Source organism: Lepisma saccharinum, chromosome 18, assembly GCF_977018435.1.
Source record: "Lepisma saccharinum chromosome 18, izLepSacc3.1, whole genome shotgun sequence".
Classification (NCBI taxonomy): Eukaryota; Metazoa; Arthropoda; class Insecta; order Zygentoma; family Lepismatidae; genus Lepisma; species Lepisma saccharinum.
Genome location: NC_139246.1, coordinates 4,252,470 through 4,274,149, shown reverse-complemented (window position 1 = coordinate 4,274,149; position 21,680 = coordinate 4,252,470). Strand labels below are relative to the sequence as shown.

The window sequence follows — 21,680 nt, the reverse complement described above, 5'->3', positions numbered from 1 at the left end:
ATCTGTATTATATTAATCTATGTTGGAATATTTTCTTTAAAAATGTGTTATTGTTAATGTAATGAATTGTTGAACTTAAATCAGGAAAAATGATGAAACTATGGAAATACTAAACAACTATGTAGTAACCTTGGTAAATTGTAAACAAAATTATGATATAAAAGAGCTAGATTTTTGTAAGTCTGTGGGACATTCTCCTGGTTGCCGAAAGGCTGATGGTTCAGGGGACGTTGGGGAATATCTTGCTTCAATCTTTGGATTGGCTGGTGTACTTGTACTCCATTTGGCAGATATTCTACAAACCCAACTCTGAATAAGGTGTTCTCCTGCATCATCAAAAGACCAGGGTTATAAACTTCGGTATAACTAATAGGTTTAGGCCTACAAGTTATACCGGGTGAATTGTCTGTTTGGAAAAGTGTTTGTATAAAAGTTTAAATAAATCTTGGAGTAAAAGATCTTAAGGATCTTTCATTTCAACCTGCATAGGTGATAATTAAAATTAAATCCTACACCACAGACCTCGCAAGGACTTGGTCCTACTAACCCCTAAGAAGCCATTGAGAAGTCCGATAAAGGGGTTATAACCGGACTAACATAAAGCCCTACAGGCAAGAGGTGCGTGTCACTGTGCATGCTTACCACACCAGCAAGTTTAGGAATGGAAGAGAAAATTCGACAATGGCCTCAGTTCGCAGGCAAATTGGTAAGGTGCCAAAACTGGGGGGAAAAAGACAGTATATTTCCGTTTGTAGATAGGGTTTAACATAGTGCGGGGGCAAAAGTGACGAGAAGTGGGGGGAGGGGCAACTTCCCCCTCACCCCCCGATAAGCCCCAGATAAGAAAGATGATATTTCATCAACTTCCTAGCACTAGTTATAATGAAATCTGTGTAAATAAAATGTATTATATATCCAGCTGCTAACACATTATGTTCAATAAAATATATTAAGCATTAAATATATATATTGATTCCCTCTTTGCTGTAATAGTAGGTAGAGTAGTAAATTTAGTATAAGAGCCATTCCATGTGAAAGTGGACAAACTAGATTAATTTATTTTCAATGAAAATATCACTTATTATCGATGAAATTAAAGAGAAAACTGTGAAGAATTTGGAATTATTAATACAAACATTAGTTTCATGGCTTTTAAATATCTTATTGTTTCAAACCTATTACTTTTTATAGTAGAAGCGGGATTTTATGTGTGGTGTTTCCACTTAATTTAGTTTCATTATAATAGGGGAGACCGGGGTGAGTTGAGCATGTTTTTATGTGTTAATTTCTGCAGACCTTATAAATTACTATTTGCTATGAAGGAATTTTAGGAGCAATACCTGTAGTTTCCTTGACCACTGTGAATTTTTATTACACCATGATGCTAAAACTTGTAAAGTATTTTTTTTTTTCGAAACATGTCAGTATTGTCAATTCGCCCCGTACATGGAGTGAGTTGACTATATGTGCGGGGTCAGTTGACAATATATGTAATTCTACCCCTTAAATGGTTTGGAAAATTTTATTTCAAACAATATACTGCCTTAAAAATTACGGAAAACAGTTATTATCCAATTACGGTCAAAAATGTGAAAATGACAAAAGATTTAAATATTGCATTTTCAATTTAATGTCGCTATTGAATTCGTTTATGCAAAACATCCAACTTATTATTTTGAAACGGTTATTACTTACTCAGTTCATTATTAACAAAATAGACAATACTATTTTGAATATTTGTACCTTATTAGAGCCCATACACATAAAGTTACTTTCTAAACGTCCACAACATGGCCGAAGGTCATGCATGCAAGCGCACAAGACGTGGCCAAAGGCCACGTCGAAAATCAGCGAGTCTAATATATATTATTACAATTTCGTAGACAATATTCGTGTACTCTATAACAATGGCGCCCGCAGGGTGTTTTTCTCAGGAAGGGGCAGAGTCATAGAAACGTTTATTATTATTTTATTTTTTGGTGTTGTACACAAGGTCAGACTTGAGTGTACTATTCAGATAGAAAGTGGATTCGCTTATATTCCTTTCAATAAAAATGTAACCTATCACTTTTTTGATGAACAATTCTTTCTCTTTTTGTACTTTTTCACAATCAGAGTCAGAGACCATTTAATCTACTGTCCTTCATGGTACCTATGATCCATGTTTTTACTTGGCGAACGGTACTGAAAAATAATAACAATAATGATATAATCAGTCATAATCATAACCAGTAAAATCAGATATTCTTCTTTATTTCACAATGCACACTCAAAAAATACAATTAGAATTTTGAACGTGCTTTCATGTGTTCCGTAGGCTTCAGATGTTCATCGTAGATGTTACTCCTGTTGTAGATTCAAAATTGGGCTGGCATGGCTGAAATCATACACAAGATTCAACTTTTATTCATTTTATATAATTACATGTCTCACACATGTTACATTAACAAGGTAAATAGTAAATTGCAATGCCGTCAACAGCCACTGCCGTCTGGAGTGGTAATGGAGATCAAGGCCCCCTTCGAATCTAAATGTCGCGATCAAATTTCATATTTTCTACATGTAATTTCATTACATCTTTCATAAATGACAATAGCGCTCGAACAGGCAAGAAGATTGGTATACGCTCTAAGACAAGAAGTACATGTATAACAGTAATTTGTCTGTGGTAGTGTGACCTCAAATATGGACCTTGAAGTGAAAGACGAAGTGACATTGAAACTTAAGTGAACAAAGTCATCATATCCATGTTAAAATGACGTCTAGTGAATGTTACCAATACGCAGTGACATATGAAATAAAGTAGATGATTGTGGGCTGAAACCGCCAATGTGGATATTTTATATGTTCAGTGGGATCTATGAGTATTACCATGCAAATTGTCCATCACCATGCACTTTATTTGACCCAAAAAGAGCTTAAAGAATTCGTAGAAATTAAAATTAAATTAAAAGAAAACTCAAAATAAGCTGTTGACAACTTCTGCACCAGCATACATAGAAATCCATCGCTTAAGAACACACAGGATGTAAGATAAAAATTAATGAAAATAGTCATGGACAATTTGCACGGTAATACTCATGGATCCCACTGTACGTGTCTAGCATTATTGTCATATTAAAATGATATCGAGCGTTACTAGAAACTGTTCTTTGAGAAATTTTGAAAACCTGAAAATTAATAATTGTGTTTATAAACCTTTCTGCCTGCACCCTACTAAAATTTCATAACGATCGCACAACCCGTTTTTGATTTACAGAATTTCAAAAATAGCGATAATTTGAAAAAAAAACAGGCCCCTTTTTGTTCTCACGACAATAAAAAATAGAAAGCATACTTGAAAAATAAATGGTTAGCATGATGAAACTCGTTTTACTGTACAGGGTGAGCCAAAAGTCCCATTACCCCCTATGTATTTTGCGACGAGGGAAGGTTATGGATCTGAAGTAAATAGAGTATGATAAGAAACAAGACATGTTAGCTGAGGAGGTTACAGACAACAATTTAGTCCAGAATGTCTGTGTGGACACCATCATTTTCATAACAGAGATTTATGTGCCTCCCGGCACGGTGTGAAATTCTACGCAGCATTGTGCGACTGATCGTGGCAAATGCGTGCCGAACGGCTTCTTTCAGTTCGTTAGTTGTGTGGTAACGTGTGCCGACAACTTGCTGTTTTATATAGCCCCACAATGCATTATCACACGATGAAAGATCAGGACGTCTGGGAGGCCTGCTGCTTAAATTTAAGCGCCCATTAGGTCATTTTTATTGCAGATGTTTGAATTTATAAACCATTGATATTCTTGCTCTTTCTTTATGTTCTTCAGTTAAAACGTCAGTCATTTTAGTATCTATAAACCCAGGGGCAATACTATTTACTGTTATATTGCGACTTGCAACTTCTTTGGGTTATGAAGATTTATCTTACTGGCATGTTATAGCTTTGCGCTGTTGATAAGGAGATTATGAGCTAATATTGCCTTTAATATGATTAGACCACGTCCAATCCATCTGTTACGAAACACTATTAAGATATTCTCGCACGGCAATCGAATAATGGACTGGTGCTCCACCTTGCTCTGAGGTACATCACTATCTGTACACAACTACTACTACCACTACAACCACTAAGTTACACTACGAACCAGTACCACAGCCCAGACTTACATACCTACTGGGAAATGGGACTTTTGGCTCACCCTAGGTGTACTGCTTAAATTTTAAGTCCAAACTCGAGTATCTATAATTTTTTTTCCAGCAAGTTTATATAATGACGATCTGTCTTAGTTGTTGCAGAAAAAGCAAGATATTTCAAATTTGACATATTAGGGTATCAGCGGAACGAGTTGTAAAACTTCAATTACCTTTTCTTCTTCCCCATTTTCTTCAGAACTTTCGTCACTTTCGCCTTCTTCACTCTCCTCACTGGACTCGTCATTTGATCCCCTTACAACCTGTGAACGTATGGGACATAAATAGTAAAACGATCATTTTGGTGCAATAGTATTATTAAGCCATGTAATATAACTGTTGGAAGTATGATCTCTTGCAAATGTTTGAGCAATCCAATCCTAAAATACTCATCGTTGAACATGTCATATTGCAATGGTAAAACCATATAAATCAAGTTAAATCATGGATTCTTTTTGAAAAATACCTGCGAAACGTCAATAACATCATCAAGAAAAACGGAGCCATCAAAATTTGTATAATGTTCTGTTTGGAAGTTGAAAATTAAAAAGCCGTAGTTATTCATCCAGTTTCTTTCGCATTTAATTTCTATTTAAGATACGTAATGAATGAAATATATATTTTTTTACTTTTAAACAGTTTCATTGGTATTGGCATCCAAACAATCTACTTTACTTTTTCTAAGACATTTCTGTAATAGGTTTTCTAACTTGTATTGACATTTGTGACGAGAGTTAATAAGCAGATACTTTCTAACGGCTTCGTAAAAGAAAGTAATTTTACATAAAGAATGTATTACTCTAAATTGCAATAAATGTTTCTTTATTTAAAACAAATCACTTCAAAGTACTTTATGACTGTTGATTTACAATTACAAATAAATTTTGAGAAACTTATTAACATTATGAAACAGAGATACCAAGTGATTTGCTATTCAACGAACGAAATTTTGAATAACTTAAGGTTCGTTACCCATATGGCTCTTCACGAATTGTCCAACAGACTATTAGTGTACGTATGTTCATGCTGTTTCGTTTGAACCCAATACACAATTTGTTTATTTATCTGGAACACAACATGCAGACATTCCAGGAATACATAAGAATTTACGTAAGAACAGGGACTTGTTACGAGATTCAATTAGAATTAATCCACTACACACGAAATTAACTTGCATTATCCCCACCTGACCTATATTGCCATGTTATCTTCGCTCGAGCATGTTTTACAAACCAATTCCACTAAAGTTTGTTCAAAAGAAATCGAACAATGATCATGTAAGGGGTGACGCAAAATATTTGGGCTGAGATTTACATCTAATTCGGGTCCATTAGATTGTTTGTGTTCCCATCATTTTTGGAATATTTTCAAAGAAAATGGAAATTTATATTATTTGAAAGCACATGCTTATTTGTCGAAACGTGGATACAATGCAGTTAAATTATCTAAAAATACATGACTGTTATTGATTTGAATTTTACTATAAATTCTCTGTTGATGGACATGAACACTCACCCTTCTTATAAATCCTTGATGGTTTCCAGGTCCTAAAACAATAAAGAAAGAATATTACATTCCTCGATTTAAATTTATATGAAACAAATAATACTGTACATAATGTTGTCACATTCTAGGATTTTTATTGCAAGCTCAGTAGCAAAGAAAATACACGTTTAGATCTAGTCTATGTATTTCTCAACCGGCATACGTAAGGCTTAATATGAAATACATACATGTGAATGTAGCCATCCAGACAGATGCGTTCCATATTTGGTATAGGACCTTTGCTATGTGAAAGGTTACATAATGACAAAGTAATAGGATAGTGTTTGGAGTAGTTTTGTTTCGTGACTACGTTGATTCATGAACCTATTCTTTATATTATTTCTGGCACTTATTGTGAAACGTTCACGTAACAATTGGTAATAGATCGAAGGAAGGTCAAAGGTCTTATAATGACGGGTTTTGTGAGTGCCAGTTCATTTATTAGGACCTTGACTTAGAGTTGTAAAGCTAGAACGACAATAGAATTGCACACCTCTAAGCATATAGGGAATGTCAATTGTCGTTGACATACCAAATTACATTTTATATCTACACAACTAAAAGTCAGATATCATACATACTTAACATAGGCGTGCGCAGCCCATCTGATAAAGGGGTGCAAAAGCATTGATGAAAAGTTCAGTCGTGAGAGAAAAGAAAAACTCATTCCATCTCACTGTTTTATTGTATTGTAAACAGGCACGTATATATTGTGTATCGGGACCCACCGAATATCACTCTATTAGAAGAATTCCAGCTTCAGTTTCACAAAAATGCTGTAACCCCCCCCCCTTATTTTACTTCTCTGTGGTACAGACTAATTTACACAATTGCATGATTTCGTACAGCAGATTCAAAACAACTACACAAAATGTATTAATTTCCAATGTTTGACCAATTTATTCTGCGACCACATAGGTGTAATGGAACATAACTATAGTGTGAGGCTTAATAACAAGTAATTTGCTGGAGAATGAAGTGAGATGGTCCAGTTACATAGAAAACAAACCCGCCGTATTACTTGGAACTTTTGTCTGCTTAAAAATGTTTACTTTTAAAGATAATAATATTGTTAAATAACGGTAATAAGATTTTTCTACACTAAATTTCTAAGTGAGAGTATTCGGAGGGGCAACTGGTCCCCACCGCCCCATCCCTACCGTGCGCACGCCTATGATGCTTAAGGTTAATTTCGGCGGCTGAATACGATGTTGTTTTTATCCATCTGCACTGATTTTGCAGAAGAGCTGATTAAAGTTTGACATATGTGCATTTTGAATACACTGCAAGATTTGCGCAAATATTTCATTATTGTTCATAATTCACACTACTTGACAGTCATATGCGGTGCTTCGGAACATGACAAATTAACCTGTCGGGAACACGATAATGTCATCAACTCATCTCCGGTGGAAAGTGGAGATACGACAAAAAAGCATTCATCCGGGGATTTATAAATAATTGAACTCTTTTTTTCAAATACCTTGGAATTTGGCTCCAATTCTTTTTTCCATGTTATCCGCAGGGATTTTGATATCGAACGTAGAAGCTTTTGGTGGTTCCTAAAATAGAATAATATTTGAATAATACTTAAAAACCCACAACTGTAAAATTTCAAGACTCTGTGGAGGAACATTGATAAAGGAAATGGAAAGAAATCGAAAATGGAAGGGAACAAAAGAGAGCATTTAGGTAAAGATGCACAATGGAACGAAGAAAAGTGCATAAAATAACCGGAAAAGGGAACACGAGAAACATAAAGAGGAGATAAGGCAAAGTATATAAGAAATATTAAAGGGTATAAACAGCAGAAAATGAAATGAAATTTGAAGAAAATTAAAAACCTTTCATAGGGACAATGAAACAAACATAAACGCGATAAAGAGGGGAAGGGAAACATTGCGTTCGTAATTTACTTAGATGTGGCTATCTTATGAATGTCGCTTGCATTTGGCTATTGCAAATATGTAATGAAAAACTCAATATGCTGACCAAGGCAGAAATTTATTTTATTATAAAACGTAAACTAAACATAACGTTTCAACCTTCTAGCAAGGTCTTCTTCAGACTCTGCACCAAGTACAAATGTAACAAGGTACACAACAGGACAATATATATATACACACAAAAATACTCCCCTCCAGACTATTAGAAAGTTGTTCTGGAACATTCTAGCAGATGGCTTTCCCTTGTCAACTGTACTTTCACCTGAAAGTGAATGTGGTTGAACACACAAGAGAAACAGGACATGACATAGAGTGGGATGAGGCTAAGCACATAGGAAGGGAGAAGAGAATACTAGTGAGAAAATGGAAGGAGGCCAAGGAAATAGAGAAGAAAGGTGAAGAAGACACAATGAACTGGAATGGGAGACTGAAGATAAACAAAGAATGGAAGAAGGTGTTAGAAAGAGTGGAAAGGACGAGAGAGAAAGAGGAGAGAAGAAGGAAGAGGAATGAAGAAAGAAAGGAAAAAGAGAGTGAGATAAAGAGTCCAACCACATTCTAGATGGAAGAAAATATGCTAGAAGGTTGAAACGTTACATTTAGTTTATGTTTTATAATAAAATAAATTTCTGCCTTGGTCAGCATATTGAGTTTTCATATCATGGAAACAAGGCCTAATGGTGTTAAAATATGTAATTACTTCTTAACATTAACTGTTGCAACCCGTGTTGGGTACCATAAAATAAAACTGCTTGTCTTCAAAACAACTCAAGTTTAAGTGGTGCCCATTGCTGTATTTTCTTTTAACGTTTGCTGATAACTAGAGCCCGGAAGTTTGACAAAATGCCTCTTTTTATCTACTGCATATATTGATAAAATTTTTCCGGATATACGTTTCTTATGTTGTTTCGAATGTTTTGGAAGCCTTTTCATTTTGCCTATTTTGCCTATTTCGGACCCCACTGCATATTTTTAATTATAATGCCTTTTTTTGCCTTTTTCAATTAAATTTGACAATTTTTTTTAAAAAAAATGTGTATATACATTATTTTTCTCCCAAAGAACGTTGTTGGCATTTATTTTTCTTCCGTTTATTATGTGAATAATTTTCGCCTTATTTAAGTAATATTGAACTCACGCATGTTTCAACATTGCTGAAGGAGAAAAGTGTGAGAAAAAAGTATTTCATGCTGAGTTAGGATATTGCCTTTCGGTTAACATTTCTTGTGCATGATTGACTGCTGAAGGTTGATTTCGAACACATAGAAGATATTTCTGAAATCTCCCTCTCGAAGAAGAAAATTCCAGGAAGTTGCGATTGAGCTTAGTTTATCTCAGCAACCAGTCTTGATGAGATGGGGAACCTGGATATCAGCAGCTATATATTATGCTAACAACCTGCAAAAAATCAGTGAGGTTATCGATGCTCTTCCAGAAAATGAAGCGGCTTCAATTCGTGAAGTGAAAAAACTCCTGTGCTATTCAAGTTTATTTTTGCACATTATGGTGCATTGCCAGTACAATTATAGCATCCATGAAAATCTTCGAGGAATCTATGCAGCAGATGATGGAAGTGCCAGGAGAAAAGGGGTCAGCTGTTGCGGAAAAGTGCAAACGGGTAGTGAGTGCAAATGAGGACTTGAAACAATTGAAAACAATTTGTGATATTCTTAAAGGTAAAAATGCTGTTACCGAAATGAGTCCAGCTACATTAGCTTTTTTTATGTATGCTCCAATAACTTCTGTCGAAGTAGAAAGATCATTTTATGTTATGAAAATCACTCTCTCTGACAGACGACTATCAATGAATGTTGAGAACTTAAAAAGCACCTTGTAGTTATGTGCAATCAAGACGGAGAAAATTGAAATGCTCTTCCCAATTTAGATTTTAACATTTTGCCAGAAATTATAGATAAAAGTACGCGACTTCCAAATGTGCCTTTTTTCGGTTTATTTTGCCTTTTTTTCATTTTTAGTGCCTATTTTCCACATTATAAATGCCTTTTTGCCTGCCTATTTTAACGAAAATAAATGCCTGAACTTCCGGGCTCTAGTGATAACTATCCACAGAAAATATTGTACGTTTCTCGGTCAGTGTTCGGTAGGGAGGGAAATTTCGCACCCATGGTACCTGTGTAACTATGCATTCTTTATCGTGACTTTGGCCTCCCCCATGGCGCAGTGGTAGCGTCATTGCCTTGTAATCAAGGGGTCCCGGGTTCGATCCCAGGTGGAGGCACAAGTGGTTCGGATCCCACTTTAAACTGTAGGTCCAGTCCCGATTAGCCTTACTGTGCATAAAGTGGACTTAAAACACCAACTCAAACCAAACCAATAAAGTAGACTTAACATGTCAACTCAAATTTATCGTGATTTGTTTGTTTCATGCTCTTTGCGCTTAATTATTTGTTTTAATAATACAAAGCTGTGTAAAAAATACTAAAAATAATTTGGTGAGAATGGTAGTACTGCCTAGACATCTGCCGTGTCACACGTGGGGCACACGCGTAAGACAAAGCTTCAAACATCCCTTTTTCACATGGTGGTAATATCATGTGCCTGTTCAATATTAGTGAAACTAGTATGTATTATAAAATCGTCAAAAAAATTACATATGTATTTCAGGAAAAGCAAGACCTTATTATTATGCGTATTTGTGAACATTAAACATATCTGTCGTAACGAGATTACCTCAGACATTTCTTCACCCGTCTCTTCGTCATCTTCGTCACTTTCTTCATGACTTTCTGAGTGTTCTTCTTCATTTGTTGAGGAGTGGTCTTCGTCTTCCTCAATCGCATCGTCACTTGATTCTCGTGCAACCTGAAATAAATGAATGATCATAATATTTGTCACACTCTCCGCACCAATTCAGAGCAGACACTGTGCACGCTAAATACGAAATACATAATAAACAACAAACTTGTAAACTGATCTATAGAAATGAACACTATATTCAGTTTTAATTTTTATTTTAAAAATGTTACTGCAATTGTTCTTAACCCCATCATTATTATTTATTAACGCCTTGTTTTAAATGTCGGATTTAAGACCGCACAAAGCATTTTCTTCCACTCAACCATACACATAAAATTATAGACTACCTTATTATATTAAACACAAAGTACATTAAGTTATTTCACATATGTCCACACTCCTTCTCTTTCTTGGAGTAATCTTCCTAGAAACTAGTACTTACTCTTGTAAGCGACCTTTGTTGTCTTCCAATACCTAGAAAGAACACGAAGAAAAAAGTATATGAGAGAGACTATTAATAATATTCATATTATTATTAATAATAATATATACAATCAATAAGTTCAATACGGTCCATTCATACATCAAGGGCTTTTGATAATTCGTATAGTCTGTTAATGGTTTCGTGTCAGGCTAGTCACAACGTGTTCTTGGTTTAGTGTATTAATTTTTGATTAAATGCCAATCCTTGTATGTTTTCTATTAAACATGCAAGTATATTACGAGCGAGTGTACAATTTTTATCTTTATAATCACACATCATCTTGAAATTTATAAATAATCATTTTTACAAACCTATACTTGTCAATAAAGAAGAATACATTGCTTAAACACTTCAACATTAAAGCAAAAATGTGATGTATACCTACGTACATGGACGTTACGTACGCAGTAATAGTATATTATACAGGGTGTCATTTTAATGGCGCCCACGGACCACGGAAACGTATAGAGGACATCAAAACAAATAACTTTTTTCGGTAACATTTTTCTCGTTGGAGCGTCGTTTCGGCGCTACAGTCTTTCAAAAAAGGCCCGTTTTGCCGCCTGTATGCTGGCAACCACACAGAACATTTGATTGCATTTGTGACGTCATATCCCGTCGTGAAGCGATGCGTTCCAGGGTTGCCAGAAACACACATACTCTGTGAAGAATGACATAGCTACAATCAGCCATATTATGTACCGTAACACAAAACGTGAAAACACGTTCTGTAACCTAACAGGAAGTAAACAGACGATACGAAAAATAGTAGAAAGAAAATAGAATTGAAGTGAAAGTGGTCATATCGAATTTTGTCTCAACTTACATGTCAAATATTTGCAAATCTAGTTAACAAGTTGGCATCTACAATTTAGTCTATCCACTTCTCCTTCTGATACTAGTTGTCTGTGACACACTGAACAGATGGCAAAATAGAAATGAAAGAACTCAAAATTCCAAAGGTAAGCAACAGATAATATCAGAGCATTATGAGGCAAGTGGTAAAAATGGTTGAAAATACAGGGATATAAGTAGTAGTAATACAAGCAAATGTGAACAGGGCAGTATATTCGGTACTGATTCATCATTAGATTGTTACTGTGGATGTACTTGTTTTAGCCGTAATGTAACAACGTGAACCTCGGATACTTCCGTTATCAGCACAAAAGTACCATAAGGCATCTGGACACAAACCTGTAGATATCAACCTTGAAACGAGATTTGAAAATATTTGACATGTAGTTGGGCGTAAACAGCCACGTGTAAGCTGTAAGTCCAATAAAATTTATTGTTGTTGATATTTTAGATGTAGTCTGAGACAAAATCCGAGATTGACATTTCATTTTGAATATGTTTTTTACCATTTCTCTTATCGGTGGTTCACTTCCCCCTTTCCTGAGATGACTGCTGATCTTCTGGCTGGTAGGCTATGATGTTCGGTCTGCTGGACGCGTTTCTCGCTTCGTTTTACAGCTAATAATGTGGTTGGTAGTTTGTCATTTTTCATAAAATTTGTGTGTTCCTTGCAACTCTGCCGTGCGCTGTTTCGCTGCAGGATATGACGTCACAGGTACGATCAAATGTTGTGTTGGGTTGTCAGCATCCAGGCGGCAAAACGGTCTTTTTTGAACGGCTGTGGCGTCGAATCGACGCACCAACAAGGAAAATGTTACTGGGAAAAGTTGTTTGCTTTGATGTCCTCTATACGAATCTGTGGTCCGTGGGCGCCATTAAAATGACACCCTGTATAAATATGAAGTTCTGCTGAAGCATAATTGTGAACAGTATGAAAAGATAAACACATGGGCCCAAGGAGCCATGTCCCTTTTTTAAACTATGTATTATGCAGACAATAGCATTGGAATGCTAGAGTTAATGTGAAAATATTGCACTTATAAGTGTGAAATGAAATGTTAAAAGTGGAAGTTTACCTTGCGCCATTGTGCTTGCAGACTCGGCCATTGTCTTCATCTGATTGGCTGCGTTTTGAATTTGTCCCGTTCCCGCGCTGGAAGCAGTTTGGAGCATCTGGCCCCCTTGGTTCAGTCCGGTGTCCATCATCTCCTTCGCGGAATTAGCCATTGTCTCTGCTGTATTCTTTACCGTGTCCATTGCGTTTTTGAAAGTGTTTGTGGCTTGGTTCATGTCGAGCTGTCGAGTCACCTAAATACAAGGCGATTGATCCGTTAGTTTCAACGAAACGATACTCTTAATTTATGTGTATTTAGGTAGAGTACAGTCCTCCTTCGTGGCCGTGCGTTCTAAGGCGCTGTGCTTTGGTCTCCGACTGCGGAACGGCATGGGTTTGAGTCAGCCTGGGTTCAGTCTCTGGGTTTTCGGTTTGTGCATATGGTGGCAATCCACCATCGTGAGGAAATTTGGAAGCTACGAGTGAGTAGCGTAACCCGGTCACGCATATCTCCTATATCGGCTGGGGGTTCGATGTTCTGGCACCACGTCACCCCATTACCGGTTGAAGATCTCCACACCTCTAGGTAGGATTGTGGGAGGGAGACTGGCAGTCGGCAGATAGGCCAAGGCCCTTCGAGGGCCGTCGAGCCACGGGACATTATTATATTAGGTAGAGTGGTACATGAATCTCTGAGGCTTACTGTGTAATCAAATTTTAAAACGCAAAACGTGCTCAATAATGATATATATTCAAGTTCTCGGTTTGTTCTTACATACAGTATTTGTTTTAAAATTGGATTTTTTCACTTCCCCTTCTGCCACTTTTGGCTAATCGCGAAGATGAGGATGAGTAATGTTTGTATTGTTGATTTAATTCCACGTTATGCACATATATCCCAACTGGGACAGGACATACAGTTTCAAGTGGGATCCGAACTATGCAATGTGCTCCCAACGAGTATCGAAGTAACGCAACGTACTACACTAAAATATTTACTCAGGAAATATAATTCAAATGTATTATTAATTCATTTGTAGTATAAAACCTTCATGTGGAAGCATAATTTATACATAAATAATGTTTATTTACGAAAGCCAAATTTGACTGAAAAAAATAACAAAATAGGATTACAACAAAAACATGTTCTGGGATATGAGTAATACTTGTTACTTTAATAGATAAAATACAAAAAGTAAGAAGAATTATGTAATGAAATATAACTTTTCAGTTATATATTGTAAATGTAAAAGCATTTCAAATAAATCATTGCTTTCACCTATATCTGTTCCTTATCAATCACTGTACTGTTTATTTCCCGTTAACTGGTTGGATGACCAGCCACCTCAGCTGAGGCATGTGGGAGAGAGGCCAGCAGTCCGTAGGGAGGCCCTTGCACGGAAGGGCTGTTGCGCCACTGGCTATCTATTATTATGATCCACATTGAGTAACAAAGTGATCTATTTTCACTATTAGTCTTTGGTGATAATATTTGCCACACTCATCCCACAAATTCATGGCAGGCGTTATGCATACTACCATAGGAATAACACACCAAGCAGAGTATATGTAAACTGATCTACATAAATAAACACTATACATTCAGTTCTAATGTTCATTTTAGAATTTTTACTATAACGATACTTCACTCCACCATTACCCCCCCCCACCACCCCATAGTTAACTTCCAAGACTCTCGTACTTACTCGTGTCAGCGATCTTTGTTGTCTTCCAATCCCTAGAATGAAAAGAGAAAACAAAGAATATCAAAGAGACTATAAATAATAATATCTACAGTCATTAACTTCATTATGTTCAATTCATGAGTAAAATGAATGTAATTAGTATAGTTCGTTAATTGTTTCGTGTCAGGTGAGTTATAATGCGTTCTTCGTTAGTGATTAAGTCAATCTTTGTATGTTTTTTCTTAATCAGTTAAGTATATATCTTTATAATCATACATCATCTTGAAATTTAAAAATAATCATATTTACAAACGTACAAATGAATACTTAAATACTTTAACATTAAAGCAAAATATTGATGTATACATGGAAGTTACGTGCGTAGTAATACATTGCATACAAATGAAGATCTGTTGAAGAATAATTATGAACAGTATTTTAGAAAACGTACATTGACAGAAAGAGCAGATAACAGCATAGGAATGCTAGAGTTAATGTGAAAATGTTACAATTGTTACAATTGTAAGTGTGAAATTAACTGTTAAAACTGGCAGTTTACCTTGCGCCATTGTGCTTGCAGACTCGGCCATTGTCTTCATCTGATTGGCTGCGTTTTGAATTTGTCCCGTTCCCGCGCTGGAAGCAGTTTGGAGCATCTTGCCTCCTTGGTTCAGTCCGGTGTCCATCATCTCCTTCGCGGAATTAGCCATTGTCTCTGCTGTATTCTTTACCGTGTCCATTGCGTTTTTGAACGTGTTTGTGGCTTGGTTCAAGTCGAGCTGTCGGGTCACCTAAATTCAAGGCGATTGATCCGTTAGTTCGAGTAATTCGAGTAGACGAATATCTAAGACTTATTGTAGTATATGTACTTTTAAAACGCAAAACGTGCTGAGTGATAATATATATTCAAGTTTGCGGTACTTTTTTGACATACTGAAAACTCACTCTGTATAAAATTCCATAGCTTGCTTATACTCAGAGAATTCGTACAATATTTTGTCCGAGGCTTGAAGAAAAGAACAACACTTGAATGTTCTGGCATTATTATTCGATTTAGCTTAAGACAGTTTTGTACGCGTATTTTGATCGCGCAAAAGTAACAATAGTCAGCTTCAGATGTTAGGGTCTTTGGAATCGATATTGGGCAAGATACTGTAGTTGTTCATATGTAATCATATGTAATCAATTTATCCTCATCGTCACCATTGGACTAGATCTAGTAGAAATGAGCCATAAAAGAGCTAAAACTTATCTAAAAAACTAGGACTAACAAAAGTTTTGTAGTATTTGGTAGCAATGCAGTAGCGGCATTGTCGCACAAACTGAAATTACACTTGTTATCTTTCCCGCCGGTCTAAAATTTCTATAAATATTATTAGTTTTTTGTTTCTTTTAGCGGTGTATCTCCTGAAGTTTGCGACTTGCAGCCATAGCTGGCAAACAACTTTGAAAGATGGCCTTTCGTTCGTGATTCACCAACGATGACAGGAAATTCTTGAGGTGAGGAATCAAAGCCGCTGAGATGGGACTGTCACACTTCCAAATTTGAATTTTAACGGTTGGGTCTTTCTTCGAGTTAGAGCCGGAAGGGTGAAGCGACTTGCAGCCTCAACTGGCAATCACCTCAGATCATGGGCGTCGCCAGAAATTTTTGCAGGGGTCGGGGTCCGACAAATGAAAAAGTTGAATAGTAGAAACATAATAAATATTATTATCTCGTTATAAATGTTATTATGCAATAATAAATATTATAAACTAACAAATAAATTTAATTCCAAATAATAATAATGATTATTATTTTTATTAATTATTATTATTACTATTATTATTATATAAATGGGGAGACTCGATCCACTCGATAACATTACAATCAAATCCAATTTCAAATACACTTTTAAATATAGTATCGAAACGAGTGAATACCAGGACAACCATTTTTCCATTATTGATTTTGCATTTTATGTAGTTAGTATCTGAAATGCATTTTGATATTACTTTTGCACGTCTCATTCAAGAAAAGACTTTAAATGTTTTTTTTTTCTTTTTTACAAAAAGTTTGTTGGTGACCTCTCACCTACAACTGTAATTAATAGATTTTTAAAACTGTGGAACCATTTGTTCTCTGCATGAAATGGTAAAATATAACCTTGTTCTTGTATTTTTCACTCAATACTTTACATCCAATGCATTTTTACTTTGATTATTATGTTAACTCAATGAATTTCATTTCTGTTCTTAACAATAAGTATAACAAACTTTCGATTTTCTTGTGTCTTTAAATGAACGATTTCCAGGGGGATGGTCCATCGACAAGTTCGACCCCTCCCCCTCCCAACGCCCATGCTTCAGATAGCGATTCGTTCAGGTATCCAGGGTGTGAAATCACTGCAGATTGGTGGGGGAAGGAGCAGAAAGACAGACAGACAGACAGACACACACACAAACATACACACAATAGGTATATGTATGTCAATTATTAAATAATCAAATTATATTATAAAATATACAATATAGATCGACTGTCTTTCATTGAAAATGGAATTGCAAATTGTAATGTACTACTGATGCTATGAACGATGATTTGCGTAAGGGAGGAGGGGCAAAAATTAAGATGCATTAAGAAGATAATAGTTTCCTGTATAAAATTCACATATAAATTATATTACGTGTTTTATTAATATGTTTATATACTTCGTGGTTGCTAACGAAAGGCGATGAGAAATGGAGAAGAAATAACAAGTCGGTCTAATTTCTGTGTTCTGGGAATTGCTGGGTTTAGTGTCCTAAGAGATGAGGCTCTTTGTTGTCCGTTCTTTTTGTATGTTTTCGATATTATTCCAGTCAAGTATATTCCAATCCCAAACTAATTGTTTATGTTTGTTGTTAAAACAAGAACTCTCTTCCCCGGAAGAATTTGTTGCGGGGGGAATTTCAGGCCAAGATTGTTGGTGGGGGGATTCCCCCCGTCCCCCCGGGATTTCACACCCTGCAGGTATCCAATGCAATAACATTTCTTGGCAGTGGTGGTGACATGTTCCAACAATCTGACAGGAAGAAAGGGTTGCTTCCCGCTGGATGACGGACGAGTACTAAGGTGAATGTAGTTAATGCAGCAATTTGTGTGATGGTTTGAAATTTTTCGGTGTCCGAAATGGAACAAGCCATTAAAAATCATCACTTACCAAATTAATTTAATGATATTGGCCAGAGGTATCTAAAAGATCCCATTAGATCAAGTCGTTGTCAACTGATTTAAAGAAAATTTTATATTTGTCAGCAAGCCTAGATATAATCGAAGAAATACTCTCTATGATTATGGCAGAATTTATTATTTATTTATTATTTATTTACAAATTACGAATAAAATTAAAAGAGAAAATATTTACCAGCAAAATTTTTTAGATTGGGGCATCGACTTTTTTTTCTAAGTTACCTGAACGCGGTCTCATGAAGGTTGAGAACTACTGACTTATGCCCGCCCCCGAGACGGAGTGGTAGAACATCGCGTTATGACGCCAGGGGTCCCGTGTTCGAATCCCGGCCTGGGCATGGGTGTTTGTGAGTGTCCATTCATCAATTTCATCATATTGTCACACATCTCCATCTTCGCAAATTATCCAAAAGTGGCACAAAAAGCGAAGTAAAAAGAACTAAATCGATCAATCAAACAAAACTACTAACTTACAGTAAGTATGCATGGAAATTTTGATCATTTTACAGATTAAAGACTATTTACCCTAAGTCCTCGTTCGGGACGACCGTGGTTTACGTATGACTGACCTGTTGATAAAAAGAAAATGTTATTTTCATACAAGCCTATATTTTAAAATCATAATTCATGATATTTATGAAATGTTCTCTATTTAGATATTAGATTTAATGTACAGATTCTATCGTGGTACCAGTTCCCGGATATACTAGTGAGTTTTCCAGAACTTACGTCACTCTGAATCGTCGTTCTACAACAACGCTCTCAGACCCTGAAGATAAGGGTGACGTCCAAGGACGTCCGCAGATAAATTTCTCAGGGGACGTAGTAACAGAAACTTTTTATTATTATTATTACAATTGTTATTATTACTACTACTTATGTTTTTTTAAAGTACATACATTTGTAATTTTCATATTCTGTGTATCTATATACAATTTGCATAACTGTATACTTAACATTAATTCATGTAGGACGAAAAGCTGTTTCTCATAGTTAGATAATTATTATAATCACTGTAAAATATAATGTAAATTTAATGTAACCCTACTGCAATTAATAATAATAATAATAGTTGCTGTAACTTACGGCCTGTAAGTCACAGAAAACAATACTATTTTGTTATAAATTACCTCTACAATTTCACCATTCGAATTGCATTAACTCTTTCCAGAAATCTCAGGGGGTGGGGGCACATGTTGACGTCAGTTTTCGAAAACTCGGAAGCATATCCTGTAATGAACTACTGACTGATATCCCGAATAAATTTATTTTATTGCTCGAAAGTCACAAGAAATATTAGAACTGATGCCTTGATATAGAAATGTATTTTTCTTGATCAACAGACTATTTAATTGTATAAAGAAATAATGAAAGCTCTACAATTATGCTGTTTATTAGAACCAATTCAAAGTCAACGCGACAGAACACATCCTAATATACATGCAGACAAGAAACTGATTTCTTTACCTTTGAAACTTGAGTTTCCAGCATTATGATGTTCAGAATGGTTTGAAGACGGGGTATGCGGTGTTGGAATGCCATTCACATCTCCAAGTGTCTGCAAAAGAAAGTAAAACGAAATTTATGCTAAAGTGCACATAGGAAATACTTACTTTTGTCATTCTCAACGCTTTCCTACATTCGCCCTTGACCGACAGTGTTATAGTTAGCAATGTCGCCTTGTAATCTATAGATCTCTGGTGCAATTCTCGGTGAAAGCATACAAGTAGCTACAAGCTCTAGCTCTCATCCATGCTATACTGCACAGTCGAGCCTTGTGTTTTACCGTTTCGGCGTAAAAGAAAATGTCTTCACTTCGAGTACTTAATCCGTGCTTCGATTTGGCACTGTGCATTTTCCAATTAGAACTTCCTGTTCTGTGAAATAATATTAACTTTCTTACATTACTTACCAGTGGGATCCATGAGTATTACCGTGCAAATTGTCCATCACCATGTTCGTGCACTTTATTTGACCCAATATGAGCTTCAAGAATTAAAAGAAAACTCAAAAGAAGCTATTGAGAACTTCTGCCCCAGCATACATAAAAATCTGTCGCTTAAAACACATAGAATGTAAAAGAAAAATTAATGAAAATAGTCATGGACAATTTGCCGAGCAATACTAGTGGATCCCACTGTACGTGCTTTCCTTTATCGATATCCATGTTGTAAACATACAGAATTGCCAGGTCGAACTTTGGTTTTTAACGTGCATATGTATTCCAATTTCCACTAGGATTCAACTATCTTTATTTCGTGTTTTCATCCGTATTTATGATTTTCCTTTTATATTTTGATATTGAAGTTTCTATTTTATAATAGCTGTAAATTATTTTCGTTAATTTAAATTGCTTTTCTCAAATTTGTTTGGCAAAAAATTGTTTTTTGGTTATTTTAATGTTCAAGGTTGTCCTAGCGTTGTGCGATAAGGGAGACCTTGGCCTCACTTGTCTCCCTTATCGCACAACATGAGGACAATCTTGAGGAATGCCTACGTTGTTAGGTTAGGTCCGTTAGATTTCGTTCTCTTAGCATAAAGACACTGTTAATTTATTATTAAGCTAAGATTACTAAACCCAACAAGCTTAACATAAATTAGGCATTTAGCCTTACATCTGCACGTAAATCAGGCTCATTATGTTTAATTTATAATGGAGGTTTCTCCAATTTAATGCTATGTTTTATCCCACTTCTAATTGTTTCCTCACCATAAATCCTACACTTTTGGAATCCTTGGTTCATACCCTTTCCAACGATGTATTATATATATATGTATATTTCTATATCTGTATAAAACGATAGTTCGTCTTATTCTTGAATATGTAAATGAATTATGATTTCTGACTGCAACCAGTCACCTTCAAAAAGTTGAATCAGTTCAAAAAGTTGAATCAGTTCAAAAAGTTGAATCAGTTCAAAAACGTTTTATCAGGTTATTATGCACAAAGTTTTAAAAAAATTACTATGACCAACATTACTCTGAATGGTTAACACAGTTGAATATGTTAACCTTAGAAGAAAGAAGAAAAATGAAAAGGACAAATTTTGTAGAGAAGATATTGACTTTCCAAGTTGACAGTGAATACTTTTTGAATAATATAGCTTATAAAGTTCCCAGATATTCCCATAGCTATATCTCAATTCTCACATGCCTAAACAAGGCCAGAGGTTTAGTAGCTGATCTTGTCGAAACCTACAATTTGAATTTATGTTGATGTATAATATTGTAGGATCCACTGTTTTATTTTATAATTATGTATTCAATGTTTTTTATTTTGTATAACCAATTTTGATATAGTGATATACCTGGTTGTTTAATCGTTATCATCACTTAAATAAATATGACTATTATTATTATTAGAACAATACACAGTTAATTGCACAATATTATATAACAATAAACAATTATTAGTATCAGAGATATAATAGATCTCGTTGAAAACTGTAACTTGAAGTGTAAATATGCTAACTTGTTATGTTATGTTATTCTACAGCTTATGTATTTTATTCGTGTAACTTTGTACTTTCGTATTTGACTTAGTGCTGTATTAGGTTTCATACTGTGCTCGACACTTAAAATAAACGATTATTATTATTAGGAAGGGTCGATTCGACATCCTTACCCTAATCCAAACTAAACAAATTACCATAACGTTACTGTTTCTTGACTATAGGGATTTCTCAGTGCTGATATCACTCTCTGACACACACGCGCCAACGTGATGATATTTTCTATAAAAAGTAGTAAGGTTAATACCTTAGTAAGAATCAAGATTAAAGAAAGCCAGAAAGAAAGAGATACTTAGTGTATGAATCCTTTACTTACTGCGAAGTACACAAACATGTAGAAGATAACTGCGAAGCTTCGGAACTCCATATTGCCTTAACTCCACACAAATCGCTACTCAAACGACACGAGAGAAGAATGTAGCAGAGGGCAGAAAATA

The 21,680-nt window shown here is 35.4% G+C and overlaps 1 protein-coding gene across 1 annotated transcript; it reads right to left on the bottom strand.

The window, feature by feature from the left end:
* Nucleotides 1–2,245: 2,245 nt before the first annotated feature.
* LOC146002696 (uncharacterized) lies at nucleotides 2,246–21,680 on the bottom strand. The gene is made up of 12 exons (XM_083140655.1): nucleotides 21,560–21,680; nucleotides 19,199–19,289; nucleotides 18,257–18,300; nucleotides 15,080–15,311; nucleotides 14,542–14,573; nucleotides 12,858–13,089; nucleotides 10,885–10,916; nucleotides 10,377–10,508; nucleotides 7,223–7,301; nucleotides 5,710–5,741; nucleotides 4,368–4,457; nucleotides 2,246–2,377 (listed from the first exon to the last, which is right to left on the bottom strand). The coding sequence occupies exons 1-12, from the start codon at nucleotides 21,608–21,610 to the stop codon at nucleotides 2,321–2,323; spliced, it is 1,104 nt and encodes a 367-aa protein (XP_082996781.1). The 5' UTR covers nucleotides 21,611–21,680; the 3' UTR covers nucleotides 2,246–2,320.